The 16502-nt window shown below is 43.2% G+C and overlaps 2 protein-coding genes across 3 annotated transcripts; both read right to left on the minus strand.

The window, feature by feature from the left end:
* Nucleotides 1–1801: 1801 nt before the first annotated feature.
* LOC135559991 (zinc finger protein 883-like) lies at nucleotides 1802–6105 on the minus strand. Its single transcript, XM_065000937.1, has 3 exons — nucleotides 6051–6105; nucleotides 4967–5519; nucleotides 1802–4411 (listed from the first exon to the last, which is right to left on the minus strand). Exons 1-3 carry the CDS (start codon nucleotides 6068–6070, stop codon nucleotides 2933–2935), a joined length of 2052 nt encoding a protein of 683 aa, XP_064857009.1. The 5' UTR covers nucleotides 6071–6105; the 3' UTR covers nucleotides 1802–2932.
* Nucleotides 6106–6252: 147 nt separating this feature from the next.
* Nucleotides 6253–15821, minus strand: LOC115116158 (zinc finger protein 420-like). Of its 2 annotated transcripts, none has more exons than XM_065000936.1 (3): nucleotides 15750–15821; nucleotides 13506–15186; nucleotides 6253–11463 (listed from the first exon to the last, which is right to left on the minus strand). In XM_065000936.1, the coding sequence occupies exons 2-3, from the start codon at nucleotides 14871–14873 to the stop codon at nucleotides 9565–9567; spliced, it is 3267 nt and encodes a 1088-aa protein (XP_064857008.1). In that variant the 5' UTR covers nucleotides 14874–15186; nucleotides 15750–15821; the 3' UTR covers nucleotides 6253–9564. The 2 variants fall into 2 exon arrangements, with proteins under 2 accessions (XP_064857008.1, XP_064857007.1); XM_065000935.1 differs by having other exon boundaries at nucleotides 15509–15783.
* Nucleotides 15822–16502: the final 681 nt, after the last annotated feature.

Raw genomic sequence — 16502 nt, forward strand, 5'->3', positions numbered from 1 at the left:
TGTTTGTAGAGAGCAAAGGGCCATCTCTGCTATAGCTATATACAGCCTAGTTGGGATAGCTGTCACTGCTGCCCCAGGGTCTAGTTTAAATAACACAACCTCCCCATTGAGTTTAATGTCTGAATGCCAGCCAGCGTTGTTTTCCTTTACGTCTCCCAGAAAGATGCTGTCCTGCTTGTACCTCATGCATTTGCTTTAATCGACAGACAGCTGAAAAGTGTCCTCTCCTGTGACATTTCCTGCATTCCGCATTCTTTGCTGGGATCTGTGGAAAGGGGATTTCCCACATGTGCGACAAACACTTGAACTAGCTACTGGTGCTTCTGTGATTGTTTTCTCCACGTCTGTCTCTGTTCTGTGTTCCCCTCCGTTGTTTTAGCTCTGTATGAAAATGCATGTATTTCCTCACTCTCTTCGCTCTGCAAGGAGCTGCTGTCGCGCAGTATCGTCTGCTGGCTTTTTGCTGTCTCACTCTGCCTAACCTGGTTTACAGCTTTGGACAAGGTAAACTGGGAATCCAACTGTAACTTTTCAGAAAGTGATATATTTCTTATTCCCACTATAATCCGACCTCGGATCAGCTCTTCCCTGAGCGCGCCAAACTGACAATGTTCTGCTAGTTTGTGAACAGCTGTGATAAAACTGTCGGTGGTTTCACCCTGCTCCTGTATATTAAACCTAGCTCTCTCAAATATAATGTTGTGTCTCCCTACAAAATGCGTTTCAAAACAGTCTTTAAAACGGCACTGTAGTTAAGTTTATCTTCCTCGGTCAACGTTGAAGCATTTAATATATCCTCGGCTTCATCACCCATAGAGTAGATCAGTGTATTAACTTGAAATGCCTCATTTTTCACGTTTAAGCATGATGCTACCCTGTACCTTTCAAAGCGCCTGATCCATTTTGGCCAGTTTTGAATGTCCATACAAGCAAAATTCTCCGGGGGACTAATGCGAAATCCGTCAGCACTAGCCACTGGCCTGTCAGTGTTTGCACCAGAGGCCGTTGAACTTGGAGTCGCAAAACCCTGAAATCCCGCCAGCTTCTTCCTCTTGCAACATGTTGCTTAGCAGTAACTTAGTCCTTGCTCGTTAGCTAGCAAAATAATGATATGCGCTGTTTTTTATCTCCAACACTGTGCCCTCCCTGCTTTGAAACAACCTGAATATATGATTTATTTGGGACGTTCTTCACGTTTATGTGAATTTTAAAACCACTTCTGACACCATGTAGTATTATTTAAAATAAGGACAAACGACAACGAAGTTTTAGCTCCAGCATGTTTACTAACCTAAACCTCGCATATCATACATAGGTACGGATACCCCCAAGGGACATCCTACTAGAGCTTGAATCCTAGGTTATGCTGTGACCCTAGATTATGCTGTGACCCTAGGTTATGCCAGGACCCTAGGTTATACATGAACCCTAGGTTATGCCAGGACCCTAGGTTATACTTGAACCCTAGGTTATGCCAGGACCCTAGGTTATACTTGAACCCTGGGTTATGCGTGAACCCTAGGTTATGCTGTGACCCTAGGTTATACTTGAACCCTAGGTTATGCCAGGACCCTTGGTTATACTAGGACCCTAGGTTATGCTTAGACCCTAGGTTATACTAGAACCCTAGGTTATGCTTAGACCCTAGGTTATACTAGAACCCTAGGTTATACTAGGACCCTAGGTTATACTAGAACCCTAGGTTATGCTGAGACCCTAGGTTATACTAGGACCCTTGGTTATACTAGGACCCTAGGTTATGCATAAACATTCTTACTCAAAAATCTACTCCAACAACACATTGCTGTCACCATTTTTATTTAACTCTAGTTGGGGTTCAGCAATAAATTCAAATGGACAACATATCTAAACATCAACAGTTAATACAAAAACTCCCGGGCTAAAATGTGAACTCAACATTGAACGGGGAGCCGAGCAGAATCATTTCAGTTTGAGGCAGAAAAAAAAAATATTGTACATACAAGATACTAGCCTGGGTAGCAGTCTAGTTGTGCTTACAGTCCACACAGTATCCATTTTTCTAATTATAATATGCCAAACATGGCATGGAGATGGAATGTTAGCACAAAACAGGTCTGGATGTCAAGCTAACAGGTCTGGATGTCAGGCTAACAGGTCTGGATGTCAGGCTAACAGGTCTGGATGTCAGGCTAACAGGTCTGGATGTCAGGCTAACAGGTCTGGATGTCGGGCTAACAGGTCTGGATGTCAGGCTAACAGGTCTGGATGTCAGGCTAACAGGTCTGGATGTCGGGCTAACAGGTCTGGATGTCGGGCTAACAGGTCTGGATGTCGGGCTAACAGGTCTGGATGTCGGGCTAACAGGTCTGGATGTCGGGCTAACAGGTCTGGATGTCGGGCTAACAGGTCTGGATGTCGGGCTAACTGGTCTGGATGTCGGGCTAACAGGTCTGGATGTCAGGCTAACAGGTCTGGATGTCAGGCTAACAGGTCTGGATGTCAGGCTAACAGGTCTGGATGTCGGGCTAACAGGTCTGGATGTCAGGCTAACAGGTCTGGATGTCAGGCTAACAGGATACCCACATTTGTCATTTAAAATGAACTGGTCATGGTTAAAACCAGAGATCAAGAAGACACCTGATCCAATGCCTTCCGATGGCCCCTAATGAGAGGAAGTCTGCGATACAAAGTTGTATTTACAGCTGTTTGTCTTTGGTAACTTCAGTCCCCTGGTCCCAAATCCCTCCCTAGAACTGCCAACATGGTGAGGGCCAAAGGGACAGGGTGGGTAAGTATTAGGGATGGACTGATTGTGTGGTACGTAGCGAAGGGACAGGGTGGGTAAGTATTAGGGATGGACTGATTGTGTGGTACGTAGCGATTCCCGACAGAGACAGGCTGGATTTGTGTCTCTGGATAATTCTTCATACTGCTCAACTGGGCCAAGGCTTTATCTTACAGTGTGATTATGGCTGTGTGTCTCCTGATGTTTCTTCAGACTGGTCAACTGGGCGAAGGCTTTATCACACATGCGGCACTGGAACGGTTTCTCTCCTGTGTGGGTCCGCCGGTGGTTTTTCAGGACGTTACCGTCAGCAAACCTCCTCCCGCAGTCAGAGCATTGGTACGGTTTCTCTCCAGTGTGGATTCGCATGTGGCTATTGCAGTGGCCCTTCCTTGTGAATCTCTTGTCACAGTAAGTACAGCAGTAAGGTTTCTCACCCGCATGAATCCGGAGATGCAGTTTTAAACTCCCTGCCAGAGAGAAACTCTTCCCACACTGAGGGCAAAGGTAAGGCCTCTCTCCAGTGTGTATCCGCTGATGAACCAGTAAATTACCTTTATTGGAAAAGGTCTTGTCGCACTGGGAACAGTGGACCCTGCTAGGGTGGGTCCGTAGATGATCCTTCAGAAGAGCCTTGGATGAGAACTCCTCCCCGCAGTGGGGGCATGGAAGAGGATCTTGGTGCCTGTGGATGGGACCCAGTGTCTCCCCCTTGTGGTTCTCCTGGTGATGTCGTTGTAATGTTTTTGTATGACGGAACTTCATCCCGCACACCGAGCAGTGGTAGGGTTTCTCTTCTGTGTGAGTTCTGATGTGTTTCTTTAAATTTCCACGATCACTGTAACTGTTTCCACACTGAGGGCAGGAGTACGGTTTCTCCTCAGAATGAATTCTCAGGTGTCTTTTAAGACTGGCGGCCACAGGGAATCCCCTTCCACATTCCAAGCACACGTGTGGATTCTTCAGAGGATCAGTTGGCGGGTGTCTTGTTTTTATGTGCGATTCCAATCTTGCTGCAGTTATGAAGCTCTTCTTACATTGACCACAGCGGTGAGGGTGATCTGTGTGAAAAACCTCCCGGTGATATTCAAGGCTTTGTTTTCCAATGAATTGCTTCCCACAATCAGAGCAGAGGTAGGGTTTCACTTTGGGGTTCCCTGTGTGTTGTTTAATAGCATGGGACCTCATGTGTTTCTTTAAGTTTCCAGAATCATTGTAGTCTTTCCCACAACGAGGACAAACAAACGGCTTCTCCCCAGTATGAGTTCTCTGGTGTCTCTTAAGATTGCCGGCCTGCGTGAATCTCTTTCCGCATTCAGAGCACATGTAAGGTTTCTCTCCAGACAGACACAGTAAATGTGTTTTCAGATTGGTAGCTGTGACAAAATTCTTCCCACAGTGATCACAGATATGGGAGCCAGGCCTGTCTCCTGAGAGGGTTTTGTGTTGTTCAGCATTAGACCAGCTGTGGGGTTTCTCTCCCGTCTGTGTTATCTTGTGTATTATATGGCTACTCTGCCCTGGTGTCTTCCTGCAGTCGTTGAGCCGTACAGACACCCTCTTCAGACCGCACAATACTGCCCTGCTGGGAGAGGCATGACCCGGAGACTCTGGGAGAGGGGAGGGGGGTGGTAGAGGCTTGTCCTGGAAATCAGAAAAATAGAGAATCAGGGTGAGAAACACTCTCGTACTTGTCAAGGAATTTTGAAGTCTCAAAATGTAGCCTAGTGGTTAAGAGCATTGGACCAATAACCGAAAGGTTGCTGGTTTGAATCATCAAGCCGACTAAGTGAAAAATCTGTCAAAGTGCCCTTAAGCAAGGCACTTAACCCAAATTGCTCATGTTAGGGCGGCGCACAATTGGCCCAGCGCCGTCTGGGTTAGGGTTTGGCCGGGGTTAGGCCGTCATTGCAAATAAGAATTTGTTCTTAACTGACTTGCCTAGTTAAATAAATGTAAGTCTCTCTGAATAAGAGTGTCTGCTAAGTGACTAAAATGTTTTTTTTTTAAAGGTGATCTCAAAGGTCTTTCCTTGATTCCCATCATCTTTGATTACTTGGTCTTCTTAAAATACATTGGAGGATAAAAGTCCCAAGAGGAGGAACCTCCGATATTCTCCTTCAATGCATTTATAGGAGGTCAAGGAATCAAGGAAAGACTGTTGAGGAACAAAACCCTTTCTGACTGGGAAATACTCACGTAACTGTGGCTCTCTGGAGCTGACTCCGCCTCCAGTCCATTGCTAAGCAACCCAGCTCCTCCCTTTTCATTCCATTCTTCATCGCAGTCGACAGCATCATCATCACATTGGCTGGGATGCAAGGGTTCCGCTATCAGTCCGTTGCTAGGCAACCAATCCCCGTCCCCCTTGTTGTGTTCTTCATTGCGGTCTACATCATCTGATTGGCCGGGACTCATGAGTGTACTGCTACCCTCCTCCTGTGTCCTCCTGATGTCCTCTTTCAGTTGAACTAACCAAGACATTCCCTGCTCCTCTGATTTCATTGACTCCGTCTTGTCCCACATTTCCTCCATGACTTTACGCCTTAATAAGCGATGATTCATCCCTTTAATTTCAGGGCCATCCATTCCACAACGTTCACACATGTAGCGTAAATTGTCCACAGTTAAATTCCATAAACTCTTTTCGATTTCATCCATCAATGTTTCCTTCTCTGAACTGAGTGGATTCATATTGTCCTGCTCGTGTGGCAACAACGACAATGCAGTCAATGGCAGGACTTTAGAGAACCTGTAAAAAAAAGATGTATACATCAAAACACTCATCTGTAACGTCACGTCATTATTAACTGATATTTAAACCATATAACCAGCCGTTTTGAGATCAGCCTGGAACGTGGCCATTGCTCTGTTAGCATGAGTTAGCTGGCTAGCTAGTTACTTAGCTATTCTATTCATGCTGTGTAGGGGACCCAAATCAATCCCAACATTGGAGCAAATCAGTCGGGACGTAACTAGCAAGCATAATAAATCCAATAGCTCTTATAGTGTGGACTGTAATATTGGGTTTATCTTACAGTCCACGCTACAACAACTATAGCTAGATAGCTAGCGGTGTACAAGGCAGCTAACGTTAGCGGAGCTAGCTAGATCAGCGTGCTATCCATGTGGACCTAGCTAGCCAACGACTACATGGTTCTGGCTATGCCTATCGACAAAGCGAATATAATTTCGCTATATACGCATACGAAATACCTGATTACTCTAAATATGTTTTATTATATCGTCTGTGACTTTCCTTCCGATGTGTTCTGATGTATACCTTTTGACCTCGGGGAGCATGTCGATGGCGTCATTTCCGGTATGGTAATAAGAAATCCTTCTAAATAAAAGCCCTTATTTCAAGACTTGACATTTCTTCAAACCTTCACACCCACTCCATCCCTTCTCTCTCTTCCGGTGAATGATAGGATAAGTTGTACCAGACAGTAGAAGCCAGCTCCTCATTAAATGACCGAACCATGTTATCAACAATCACCTGTTTATTAGGTGGACATGATAAAGACAACACAAGGCATCATGTACCTAGGACCAGGGGTGAAATTCAATTTGTTACCGGTATGAGTCCTACCATGTTTTTTTACTTGTCTATTCATAAAATGACATATAGATGCATAGATTACACATAGTGAAAACATGTTTTTAGAAATGTGTTCAAATTGTTTGAAAATTAAAATACTGAAATATTTTGTTTACATAAGTATTCATACCCCTGTGTCAATACTTTGTAGTAGCACCTTTCTGGGTAAGTCTCTAAGAGCGTTCCACACCTGGATTGTGCGACATTTGCCCATTATTCTTTTCAAAATTCTTCAAAATCTGTCAAATTGGTTGTTGATCATTGCAAGACAACCATTTTCAGGTCTTGCCATAGATCTTCATATACGTTTAGGTCAAAACTGTAACTCAGCCACTCAGGAACATTCACTGTCTTCTTGGTAAGCAACTACAGTGTAGATTTGGCCTTGTGTTTTAGGTTATTGTCCTGCTGAAAGGTGTATTCATCTATCAGTGTCTGGTGAAAAGCAGACTGAACCAGATTTTCCTCTAGGATTTTGCCTGTGCTTGGCTCCATTCTTAAACTCCAGTCCTTATCGATTACAAGCATACCCATAACATGATGCAGCCACCACTGTGCTTAAAAATATGGAGAGTGGTACTCATTAATGTGTTGTATTGGATTTCCCCCAAACATAACAGTTTGTATTCAGGACCAAAGGTTCATACAGTGCCCTCCACTAATATTGACACCCTTGGTAAATATGAGCAAAACGGGCTGTGAAAAACATTTATTGGCTGTTTATCCTCTTGGTCTTTCATTCAAACATTCACAAAAATCAAACCTTTAATTGAAGTAAAATGATTGGAAAAAAACATGCAATAAATTAATTATATATTTTTCTCTAAAACGTGTGCCACAATTATTGGCACCCCTAGAAATTCTTATGAGTAAAATCTAACTGAAGTATATTCCCATTCATATGCTACATTTAAGATAACCTGAGTGATTAGGAACACTTAAGTGGTAAGCTTCCTGTTTCACTGGGGTATAAATATGAGGTGACACAGAGGCCAAGTTCCCATAGTCATCCAACACTATGGGAAAGACCTGAGAATACAGTAATGATGTGCGACAAAAGGTTGTCGAGCTGCACAAATCAGGAAATGGCTATAAGAAAATAGCTCAACGGTTGAAAATGCCCATTTCCACTATCAGGGCGATAATTAAGAAGTTTAAAGCAACTAGAGATGTTAACAAATCGGCCTGGAAGAGGACGTGTTTCTATATTGACCCCACACACAGTGAGGAGGATGGTTCGAGTGGCTCAAAAATGTCCAAGGATCACAGCTGGAGAAATGTAGACGTTAGTTGGGTCTTGGGGTCAGAAAGTCTCCAAAACTACGATCAGACGCCACCTACTGTACATAACCACAAGATGTTTGGGAGGGTTGCCATGAAACCACAAACAACAGCTGTCATCAAACAACAACTCAAGCGCCTACAGTTGGCCAAACGTTACTGGAACTTTCAGTGGGACTGGGTTCTATGGTTCTAGACCAGGTTCTAGAGCTTTTTGGAAACAATCACCAGAGGTGGGCTTGGCGTAGACAGAAAGATTTCCATGCAGAAAGTACCTCATCCCCACTGTGAAGTCTGGTGGTGGCTCTTTGATGTTCTGGGCCTGTTTTTCTTCCAAAGGCCCAGGACTAATTGTTAGGATACATGGTATCATGGACTCCCTCATGTACCAGCAGATATTAAATCAAAACCTGACTGCCTCTGCTAGGAAGCTTAAACTGGGCCTTGGTTGGATCTTCCAGCAGGACAATGATCCAAAGCACAACTCAAAATCAATACAAAAATGGTTCACTGACCACATAATCAAGGTTTTGCCATAGCCATCCAAGTCCCCTGACTTAAACCCCATAGCAAACCAGTGGGATGAGTTAAAGAGGAGAGTCTACGAGCGTGGACCTGGGAATCTGAAGGATCTGGAGAGATTCTGTATGGAGGAATGGTCTCAGATCCCTTGCCATGTTCTCTCTAACCTCTTTACCCATTATAGGAGAAGACTCAGATCGGGTGCACAAAGTATTGAATGAAGGGGTGCCAATAATTGTGTCACACATATATTTGAGAAAATATTTGTTTTATGATTAGAATTAATTTTTTCTTTCAATGATTTTACTTTAATTAAAGGTTCGATTTTTGTGACTATTTTGAATGAAAGACCAAGAGGATAAACAATCAACTTTTTTTTCACAACCCGTTTTTCTCATATCTACCAAGGGTGCCAATATTAGTGGAGGGCACTGGAGCTTTTCCAAATGCTTCCATCCTCAGTTTTCTCCTATCACAAAGCTGTCGTCAAGGCAAAGGGTGGCTTCTTTGAAGAATCTAAAATCTATTTAGATTTGTTTTAACACTTTTTTGGTTACTACATGATTCCATATGTGTTATTTCATAGTTTTGATGTCTTCACTATTTTTCTACAATGTAGAAAATAGTACAAATAAAGAAAAACCCCTTGAATGAGTAGGTGTTCTAAAACTTTTGACTGGTTATGTATGTAGACCATATACACACTACACGCTGCTGTTCTTTAATTTGGCAACATTTTAGTGTTCTCGCGGAATTACAATGCCATTTTGAGGATTTACTGCCAGTTTTCAAGTCAAATCACTAATTTTCACTATTTCCACCAGTTGAGGTTCGGCCATGAATTTTTTAAACACTTTTTAAAATGAACAACATATCCAAATATCAACTGTGAAAACAAAAACTCTGGAGATAAAATATGAACTTTGAGCAAAATAATTATTTTGAGACAGATGGACAAAATACCATTCTATTCCAAGCTCTATATACAGCATATCAATCCTCAATGACTGCAAACCTGCCTCAATAAAATCATAACAAATTAAAAGAAAGAAAGAAAATGGATCCTTCAATTCATTTCCATCTAGTTATCTACAAGGGAATGGACAGGTTTAAGCAAGCTTAGCATTCACTGAGTGCATGGCAGGTTGGGTTTTGGGACAGACTGAGTCTAGGGTTCCTGTCCCAATACGTTAGAAATGCATCCTTCCTATCTGGGACAGGTAACAGATAGGTTACCAGGTAACAGATAGGTTACCAGGTAACAGATAGGTTACCAGGTAACAGATAGGTTACCAGGTAACAGATAGGTTACCAGGTAACAGATAGGTTACCAGGTAACAGATAGGTTACCAGGTAACAGGACACCGGACAACTTGGTAAGGTGTAAACCAGGTTACCATTGAATCTGTGATGGGTAGGGATAAGGGACATGCTGATTGGGTGGTGGGTAGGGATTAGGGAGTCTTGGGACAGAGACAGGCTGAGTTTGCCTGTGTGTCTCCTGATGTTTCTTCAGACTGCTCAACTGAGCGAAGGCTTTATCACACAAGCGGCACTGGAACGGTTTCTCTCCTGTGTGGGTCCGCCGGTGGTTTTTCAGGACATTCCCGTCAGCGAAACACCTCCCGCAGTCAGGGCATTGGTACGGTTTCTCTCCAGTGTGGATTCGCAGATGAAGATTGCAGTGACTCTTACTTGTGAATCTCTTGTCACAGTAAGTACAGCAGTAAGGTTTCTCACCCGCATGAATCCGGAGATGCAGTTTTAAACTCCCTGCCAGAGAGAAACTCTTCCCACACTGAGGGCAAAGGTAAGGCCTCTCTCCAGTGTGTATCCGCTGATGAACCAGTAAGTTACTTTTAGTGGAGAAGGTCTTGTCGCATCGGGAGCAGTGAACCCGGCTAGAGTGGGTCCGTAGATGATCCTTCAGAAGAGCCTTGGATGAGAACTCCTCCCCGCAGTGGAGGCATGGAAGAGGATCTTGGTGCCTGTGGATGGGACCCAGTGTCTCCCCCTTGTGGTTCTCCTGGTGATGCCGTTGTAATGTTTTTGTATGACGGAACTTCATCCCGCACACCGAGCAGTGGTAGGGTTTCTCTTCTGTGTGAGTTCTGATGTGCTTCTTTAAATTTCCACGATCATTGTAACTGTTTCCACACTGAGGGCAGGAGTACGGTTTCTCCCCAGTATGAATTCTCAGGTGTCTTTTAAGACTGGCGGCCACAGGGAATCCCCTTCCACATTCCAAGCACACGTGTGGATTCTTCAGAGGATCACTTGGCGGGTGTCGTGTTTTTATGTGCGATTCCAATCTTGCTGCAGTTATGAAGCTCTTCTTACATTGACCACAGCGGTGAGGGTGATCTGTGTGAAAAACCTCCCGGTGATGTTCAAGGCTTTGTTTTCCAATGAACTGTTTCCCACATTCGGAGCAGAGGTAAGGTTTCACTGTGTGTTGTTTACCCATGTGACTTTTGATGTGTTTCTGTAAGTTTCCAGAATCACTGCAAGCCTTCCCACAATGATGGCAGACGTACGGTTTCTCCCCAGTATGAGTTCTCAGGTGTCTCTTAAGACTTCCAGCCTGATGGAAGCCCTTTCCACATTCAGAGCACACATGAGCTTTCTCTGCAGTCAAGTTCTCTCTCCTTCTCTGCAGGGACTGTAAGTGTAGTTTTAGACTTCTTGCTGTGGCAAAATTCTTCCCACAGTGATCACAGATATGAGAGCCATCTCCGGAGTGGGCTTGTTTGTATTCATTACGAACGCTCTTCTGATAGGCAAGTCTCTTCACAATGACCTCCTCTCCTGGGTGAGTTTTTCTGATGTGTCTCTTTAAGTCTCCAGAATCAGTACAAGCCTTCCCACACCGAGGACAGACGTACGGTTTCTCCCCAGTATGAGTTCTCAGGTGTCTCTTAAGACAGCCGGCCTGTGTGAAACTCTTCCCGCATTCAGAGCAGACGTGTGGTTTCTCTCCAGACAGACACAGTAAATGTGTTTTCAGATTGGTAGCTGTGACAAAATTCTTCCCACAGTGATCACAGATATGGGAGCCAGGCCTGTCTCCTGAGAGGGGTTTGTGTTGTTCAGCATTAGACCAGCTGTGGGGTTTCTCTCCCGTCTGTGTTGTCTTGTGTATTATATGGCTCCTCTGCCCCGGTGTCTTCCTGCAGTCGACCAGCCGCACAGACACCCTCTTCTGACTCTGCAGTAAGGCGCTACCGGGAGAGGCACCGGGGACCGCTACCGGGGACTCTGGGAGGGCAAAGGGGGGCGGGGGAGGTTTGTCCTAGAAAATCATAAAAAATAGAGATGGAATGAATCAAGGCGGGAAACACTCTCCAGCCAGTCAAGTCATTATTGCAGAGAAAATCAAACGTCTTTCCTTGATTCCTCTCATCTGCCGATTACTCTGCATCCTTCTTAAAATACATTGGAGGATAAAGAGAAATAACCTAGAACCTTCTCCAATGCATTTATAGAAGGAGGTCCAGGAATCAACGATGAGATGACTCAAGGAAAATTGAAACACACTTCAAGCAGAGGTCGCATTAACGCCGTTCTTCACGCATAAAAGGAAAGATAAAAACGCATAAAAAAATATATTGTTTTGCGTTTTTTTGTAAAACTTCAGTAGGTTTCACTCCAAATCATGAATTTAAAAAACGGACACATTTTTTTTGTGCTTCAAGTTGCACTTCTGCAATCGGATGAAATATCTTCGCTCTCGTCTTGACCAATTACATTCCACCACTCTGACTGCTGTGTGCTTCAGTTCAGTTACAATGCTTAAAGATCACCGTCAAAGCAAAACATCAGGAAATGTATCTGGCTCCATTCTTTCTATGATAAACATTATAAATATGTTGGCCATGCATCGTTTTGGTAAAATATACCTTGTTTTTTTAGTGTAAGCTCATTTACTTGTGTGGCTGCCAAATAGCTTCTATTGATCACTCTCTATTGATCACTCTCTATTGATCACTCTCTATTGATCACTCTCTATTGATCACTCTCTATTGATCACTCTCTATTGATCACTCTCTATTGATCACTCTCTATTGATCACTCTCTATTGATCACTCTCTATTGTTGCATGTCTATTGTTGCATGTCTATTGATCACTCTCTATTGATCGCTCTCTATTGATCACTCTCTATTGTTGCATGTCTATTGATCACTCTCTATTGATCACTCTCTATTGATCACTCTCTATTGTTGCATGTCAATTGATCACTCTCTATTGATCACTCTCTATTGATCACTCTCTATTGTTGCATGTCTATTGATCACTCTCTATTGATCACTCTCTATTGTTGCATGTCTATTGATCACTCTCTATTGATCACTCTCTATTGATCACTCTCTATTGATCACTCTCTATTGATCACTCTCTATTGATCACTCTCTATTGTTGCATGTCTATTGATCACTCTCTATTGATCACTCTCTATTGTTGCATGTCTATTGATCACTCTCTATTGATCACTCTCTATTGATCACTCTCTATTGTTGCATGTCTATTGATCACTCTCTATTGATCACTCTCTATTGTTGCATGTCTATTGATCACTCTCTATTGATCACTCTCTATTGATCACTCTCTATTGTTGCATGTCTATTGATCACTCTCTATTGATCACTCTCTATTGATCACTCTCTATTGATCACTCTCTATTGTTGCATGTCTATTGATCACTCTCTATTGATCACTCTCTATTGATCACTCTCTATTGTTGCATGTCTATTGATCACTCTCTATTGATCGCTCTCTATTGATCACTCTCTATTGTTGCATGTCTATTGATCACTCTCTATTGTTGCATATCTATTGATCGATCACTCTCTATTGATCACTCTCTATTGATCACTCTCTATTGTTGCATGTCTATTGATCACTCTCTATTGATCACTCTCTATTGTTGCATGTCTATTGATCACTCTCTATTGATCACTCTCTATTGTTGCATGTCTATTGATCACTCTCTATTGATCACTCTCTATTGATCACTCTCTATTGTTGCATGTCTATTGATCACTCTCTATTGATCACTCTCTATTGTTGCATGTCTATTGATCACTCTCTATTGTTGCATATCTATTGATCGATCACTCTCTATTGATCACTCTCTATTGATCACTCTCTATTGATCACTATGTTGAAGAAAAAACACTTAACTTTCAATATAAAAAGCAGGGGAAATGGTTTAAAAAAAGGTTGACTTTCAATATAAAAACGCAGGGGAAATGGTTTAAAACACTTTATGGTCTGTGTTTTAAAATAATGCTGATTTCTAAAAGCTAATATTTAACAGGAATTTAAGTACTCACCTCTCTCACTCTCTGCTCTAGTGTGTGTCTCTCTGGAGACAACTCCACCTCCAGCCCATCGCTAGCCATCCAATCCCTGTCCTCCTCGTCCCAGTCTACAGCGTCATCGGATTGGCTGGGACTAATGGGCTCCACCTTCAGTCCGTTGCTAGGCAACCAATCCCTGTCCTTAACGTTGCAGTCTGCAGCATCATCGTCATCATCATCGTCGTCATCAGCACCATCGTCATCGGATTGGCCGGGACTCATGGGCTCCGCCTTCAGTCCGTTGCTAGGCAACCAATCCCTGTCCTTAACGTTGCAGTCTGCAGCATCATCGTCGTCATCGGATTGGCCGGGACTCATGGGCACAACGCTACCATTCTCCTGTATCCCTTTGAGGTCCTCTTTCAGTTGGAGTGACCCCTGCTCCGTATTGTCCTGCATTTCCTCCACATTCCCTGTAGGGATGCTCCTCTGAGTAGCCAAACTCTCCACAACCATCTCCTCTACTGGGTGAGTTCTTCTCATGTGTTTCCTCAAGTTTCCACAGTCACTGTAGTCCTTTCCACACTGGGGGCAGACGTACGGTTTCTCCCCAGTATGAGTTCTCAGGTGTCTCTTAAGACTGGCAGCCACAGGGAATGCCCTACCGCATTTAGAGCACACATGTGGGTTCTTCAGAGGATCACTTGGCGGGTGTTGTGTCTTAATGTGTGATTCCAGTCTTGCTGCAGTTATGAAGCTCTTCTTACATTGACCACAGCGGTGAGGGTGATCTGTGTGAAAAACTAGCCGGTGATGTTTAAGGCTTGATTTTACAATGAACTGTTTCCCACAATCCGAGCAGTGGTGAGGTTTCACTGAGGGATTCACTGTGTGTTGTTTAACAGTGTGCGATCTGACGTGCCTCTTTAATTTACTCTGGTCTGGTGTGTTGCTAAGCAACCCAGCTCCTCCCTCTTCATTCCATTCTTCATCGCAGTCGACAGCATCATCATCATCATCACATTGGCTGGGATGCAAGGGCTCTTCTGTCAGTCTGTTGCTCGGCAACCAATCCCTGTCCCCCTTGTTGTGTTCTTCATTGCGGTCTACATCATCTGATTGGCCGGGACTCATGAGTGCAGTGCTACCCTCCTCCTGTATCCTCCTGATGTCCTCTTTCAGTTGGACTAACCAAGACATTCCCTGCTCCTCTGATTTCATTGACTCCGTCTTGTCCCACATTTCCTCCATGACTTTACGCCTTAATAAGCGATGATTCATCCCTTTAATTTCAGGGCCATCCATTCCACAACGTTCACACAGGTAGCGTAAATTGTCCACAGTTAAATTCCATAAACTCTTTTCGATTTCATCCATCAACGCTTCCTTCTCAGAACTCATTTTGTCTCAGCAGAGTTGGAATGTTTTTGTTTGTTTGTTGTAAAAATAACAACTTGCTATTGAATGGAGCCTCACTAGTGTGAGGTGTGTCTCTCGCCTGTGTATTCACACGTCTCCTATATCTCCTGCCACACTGGGAGCCTCGGGAAGTGCTGCATTATGAGTCTCTGTCAAAGACAAGTTATTTCAGGGTCCGATCTTCTTCCTGTCACCAGAACAGTGGAATCCCGTGTGAGGTCACCTGTGGAATCCCTTTTGAGGTCACCTGTGGAATCCCTTGTGAGGTCATCTGTGGAATCCCTTGTGAGGTCACCTGTGTAAATAGGACATATGGTGTAAAACAAAAACATTTTATAGAGGCGTGCATTATGTATAGTGACATTCTATATTTGTCAAGTCCGTGAAACGTTGACTTTTGATTTACTGTCACTATTTCATTTGAACTTAATAGAACAATATAATAAAACAAATATTAATTACAATAAAAATATTTTTGTAAGATATACATGAAATGTCAAGGTTCCCACGACGAGGGCTTGTATTTTGAAGCTAACTAACGTTAACTAGAGTAGCACGAACATTAGGTACAACAGTAACTCATTGATTATATGTACAGTCACTCTGCCTTTATTTACCAAATAGAAAACTATCGTCGTTTTACTCCTTCGTCGACTCTGTTTGAGCAGAGCTTCAAATTAGTTCGCAGGAGCTATTAGCTAGCCAACAGTACCAAGCTAAAAATGTATCTGTCTGATGATGAAACGTTACCTAGCTAACAGTTATGTAACCGCTAGCTAACTACACCGTTTGGGCAAAGCCAATACCTAATGTTTTAATGACCTGATGTATTTAAACATTTCCCCATTCTCCCCTCACCGTTAACGCAATCAAAGAATGGCCATATCCAAACTATGTGGAATGGCGTCCAGTGACGGCATCAACTTCCGGGTTAGCTGCTGCCCCGGAAGTAGTTCTAGGCGGTTCTGTCAACATTAGCTAGCCTGCTTTGATAAACCTTACTCAAAAGCATTGTAGCTATAGTTATTTATAAATATATCTTCACTATAATTGGCGTAGATTATTTCCATCCTGTGATAACGTAGATATGGAACTATTAAACCAGACAGACGTGAAGTTACAAACGACAAGTTAAGCTAACATTATTAGCTAGCTAAGTACCGTTAGCTAGCTCAGTATGCTATGCTAACTTAGCCTGCTATCTATTTTTGCAAAACAGCTGTGATTTCTCTTAGCTTAGCTTGCTACAGCCAGAGAACCACATTTTCTCGGCAATTTTTTTGTTGTCGCTTCGGCTCACACAATGTATGAGGTGAGAAGTGAGCTTAAGCTAGCTAGTTGCCCTGAAACTAAAACATGTTTTGCTTGAGCCCAAAGCCATATATACAGCAGGTATAGATATAGCTGGTTAGCTAGTTATGTAAATACATAGCTCTGCTTTAGTAAACTCCATTGTCAATGTCTTGTTCAAGGTTAGCTTGTCATTTGTAGAAGTTGATATACATTTGTCAAGTAGTAAGGACTATTTTATCAAGTCAGTTCGTTATTAAGACCAAAACCAATGACATGACATTATCTTCTAGGCCTATCTCTGACTGTACTTTTTAAAAT

Source organism: Oncorhynchus nerka, linkage group LG15 (assembly GCF_034236695.1).
Source record: "Oncorhynchus nerka isolate Pitt River linkage group LG15, Oner_Uvic_2.0, whole genome shotgun sequence".
Taxonomy (NCBI): domain Eukaryota; kingdom Metazoa; phylum Chordata; class Actinopteri; order Salmoniformes; family Salmonidae; genus Oncorhynchus; species Oncorhynchus nerka.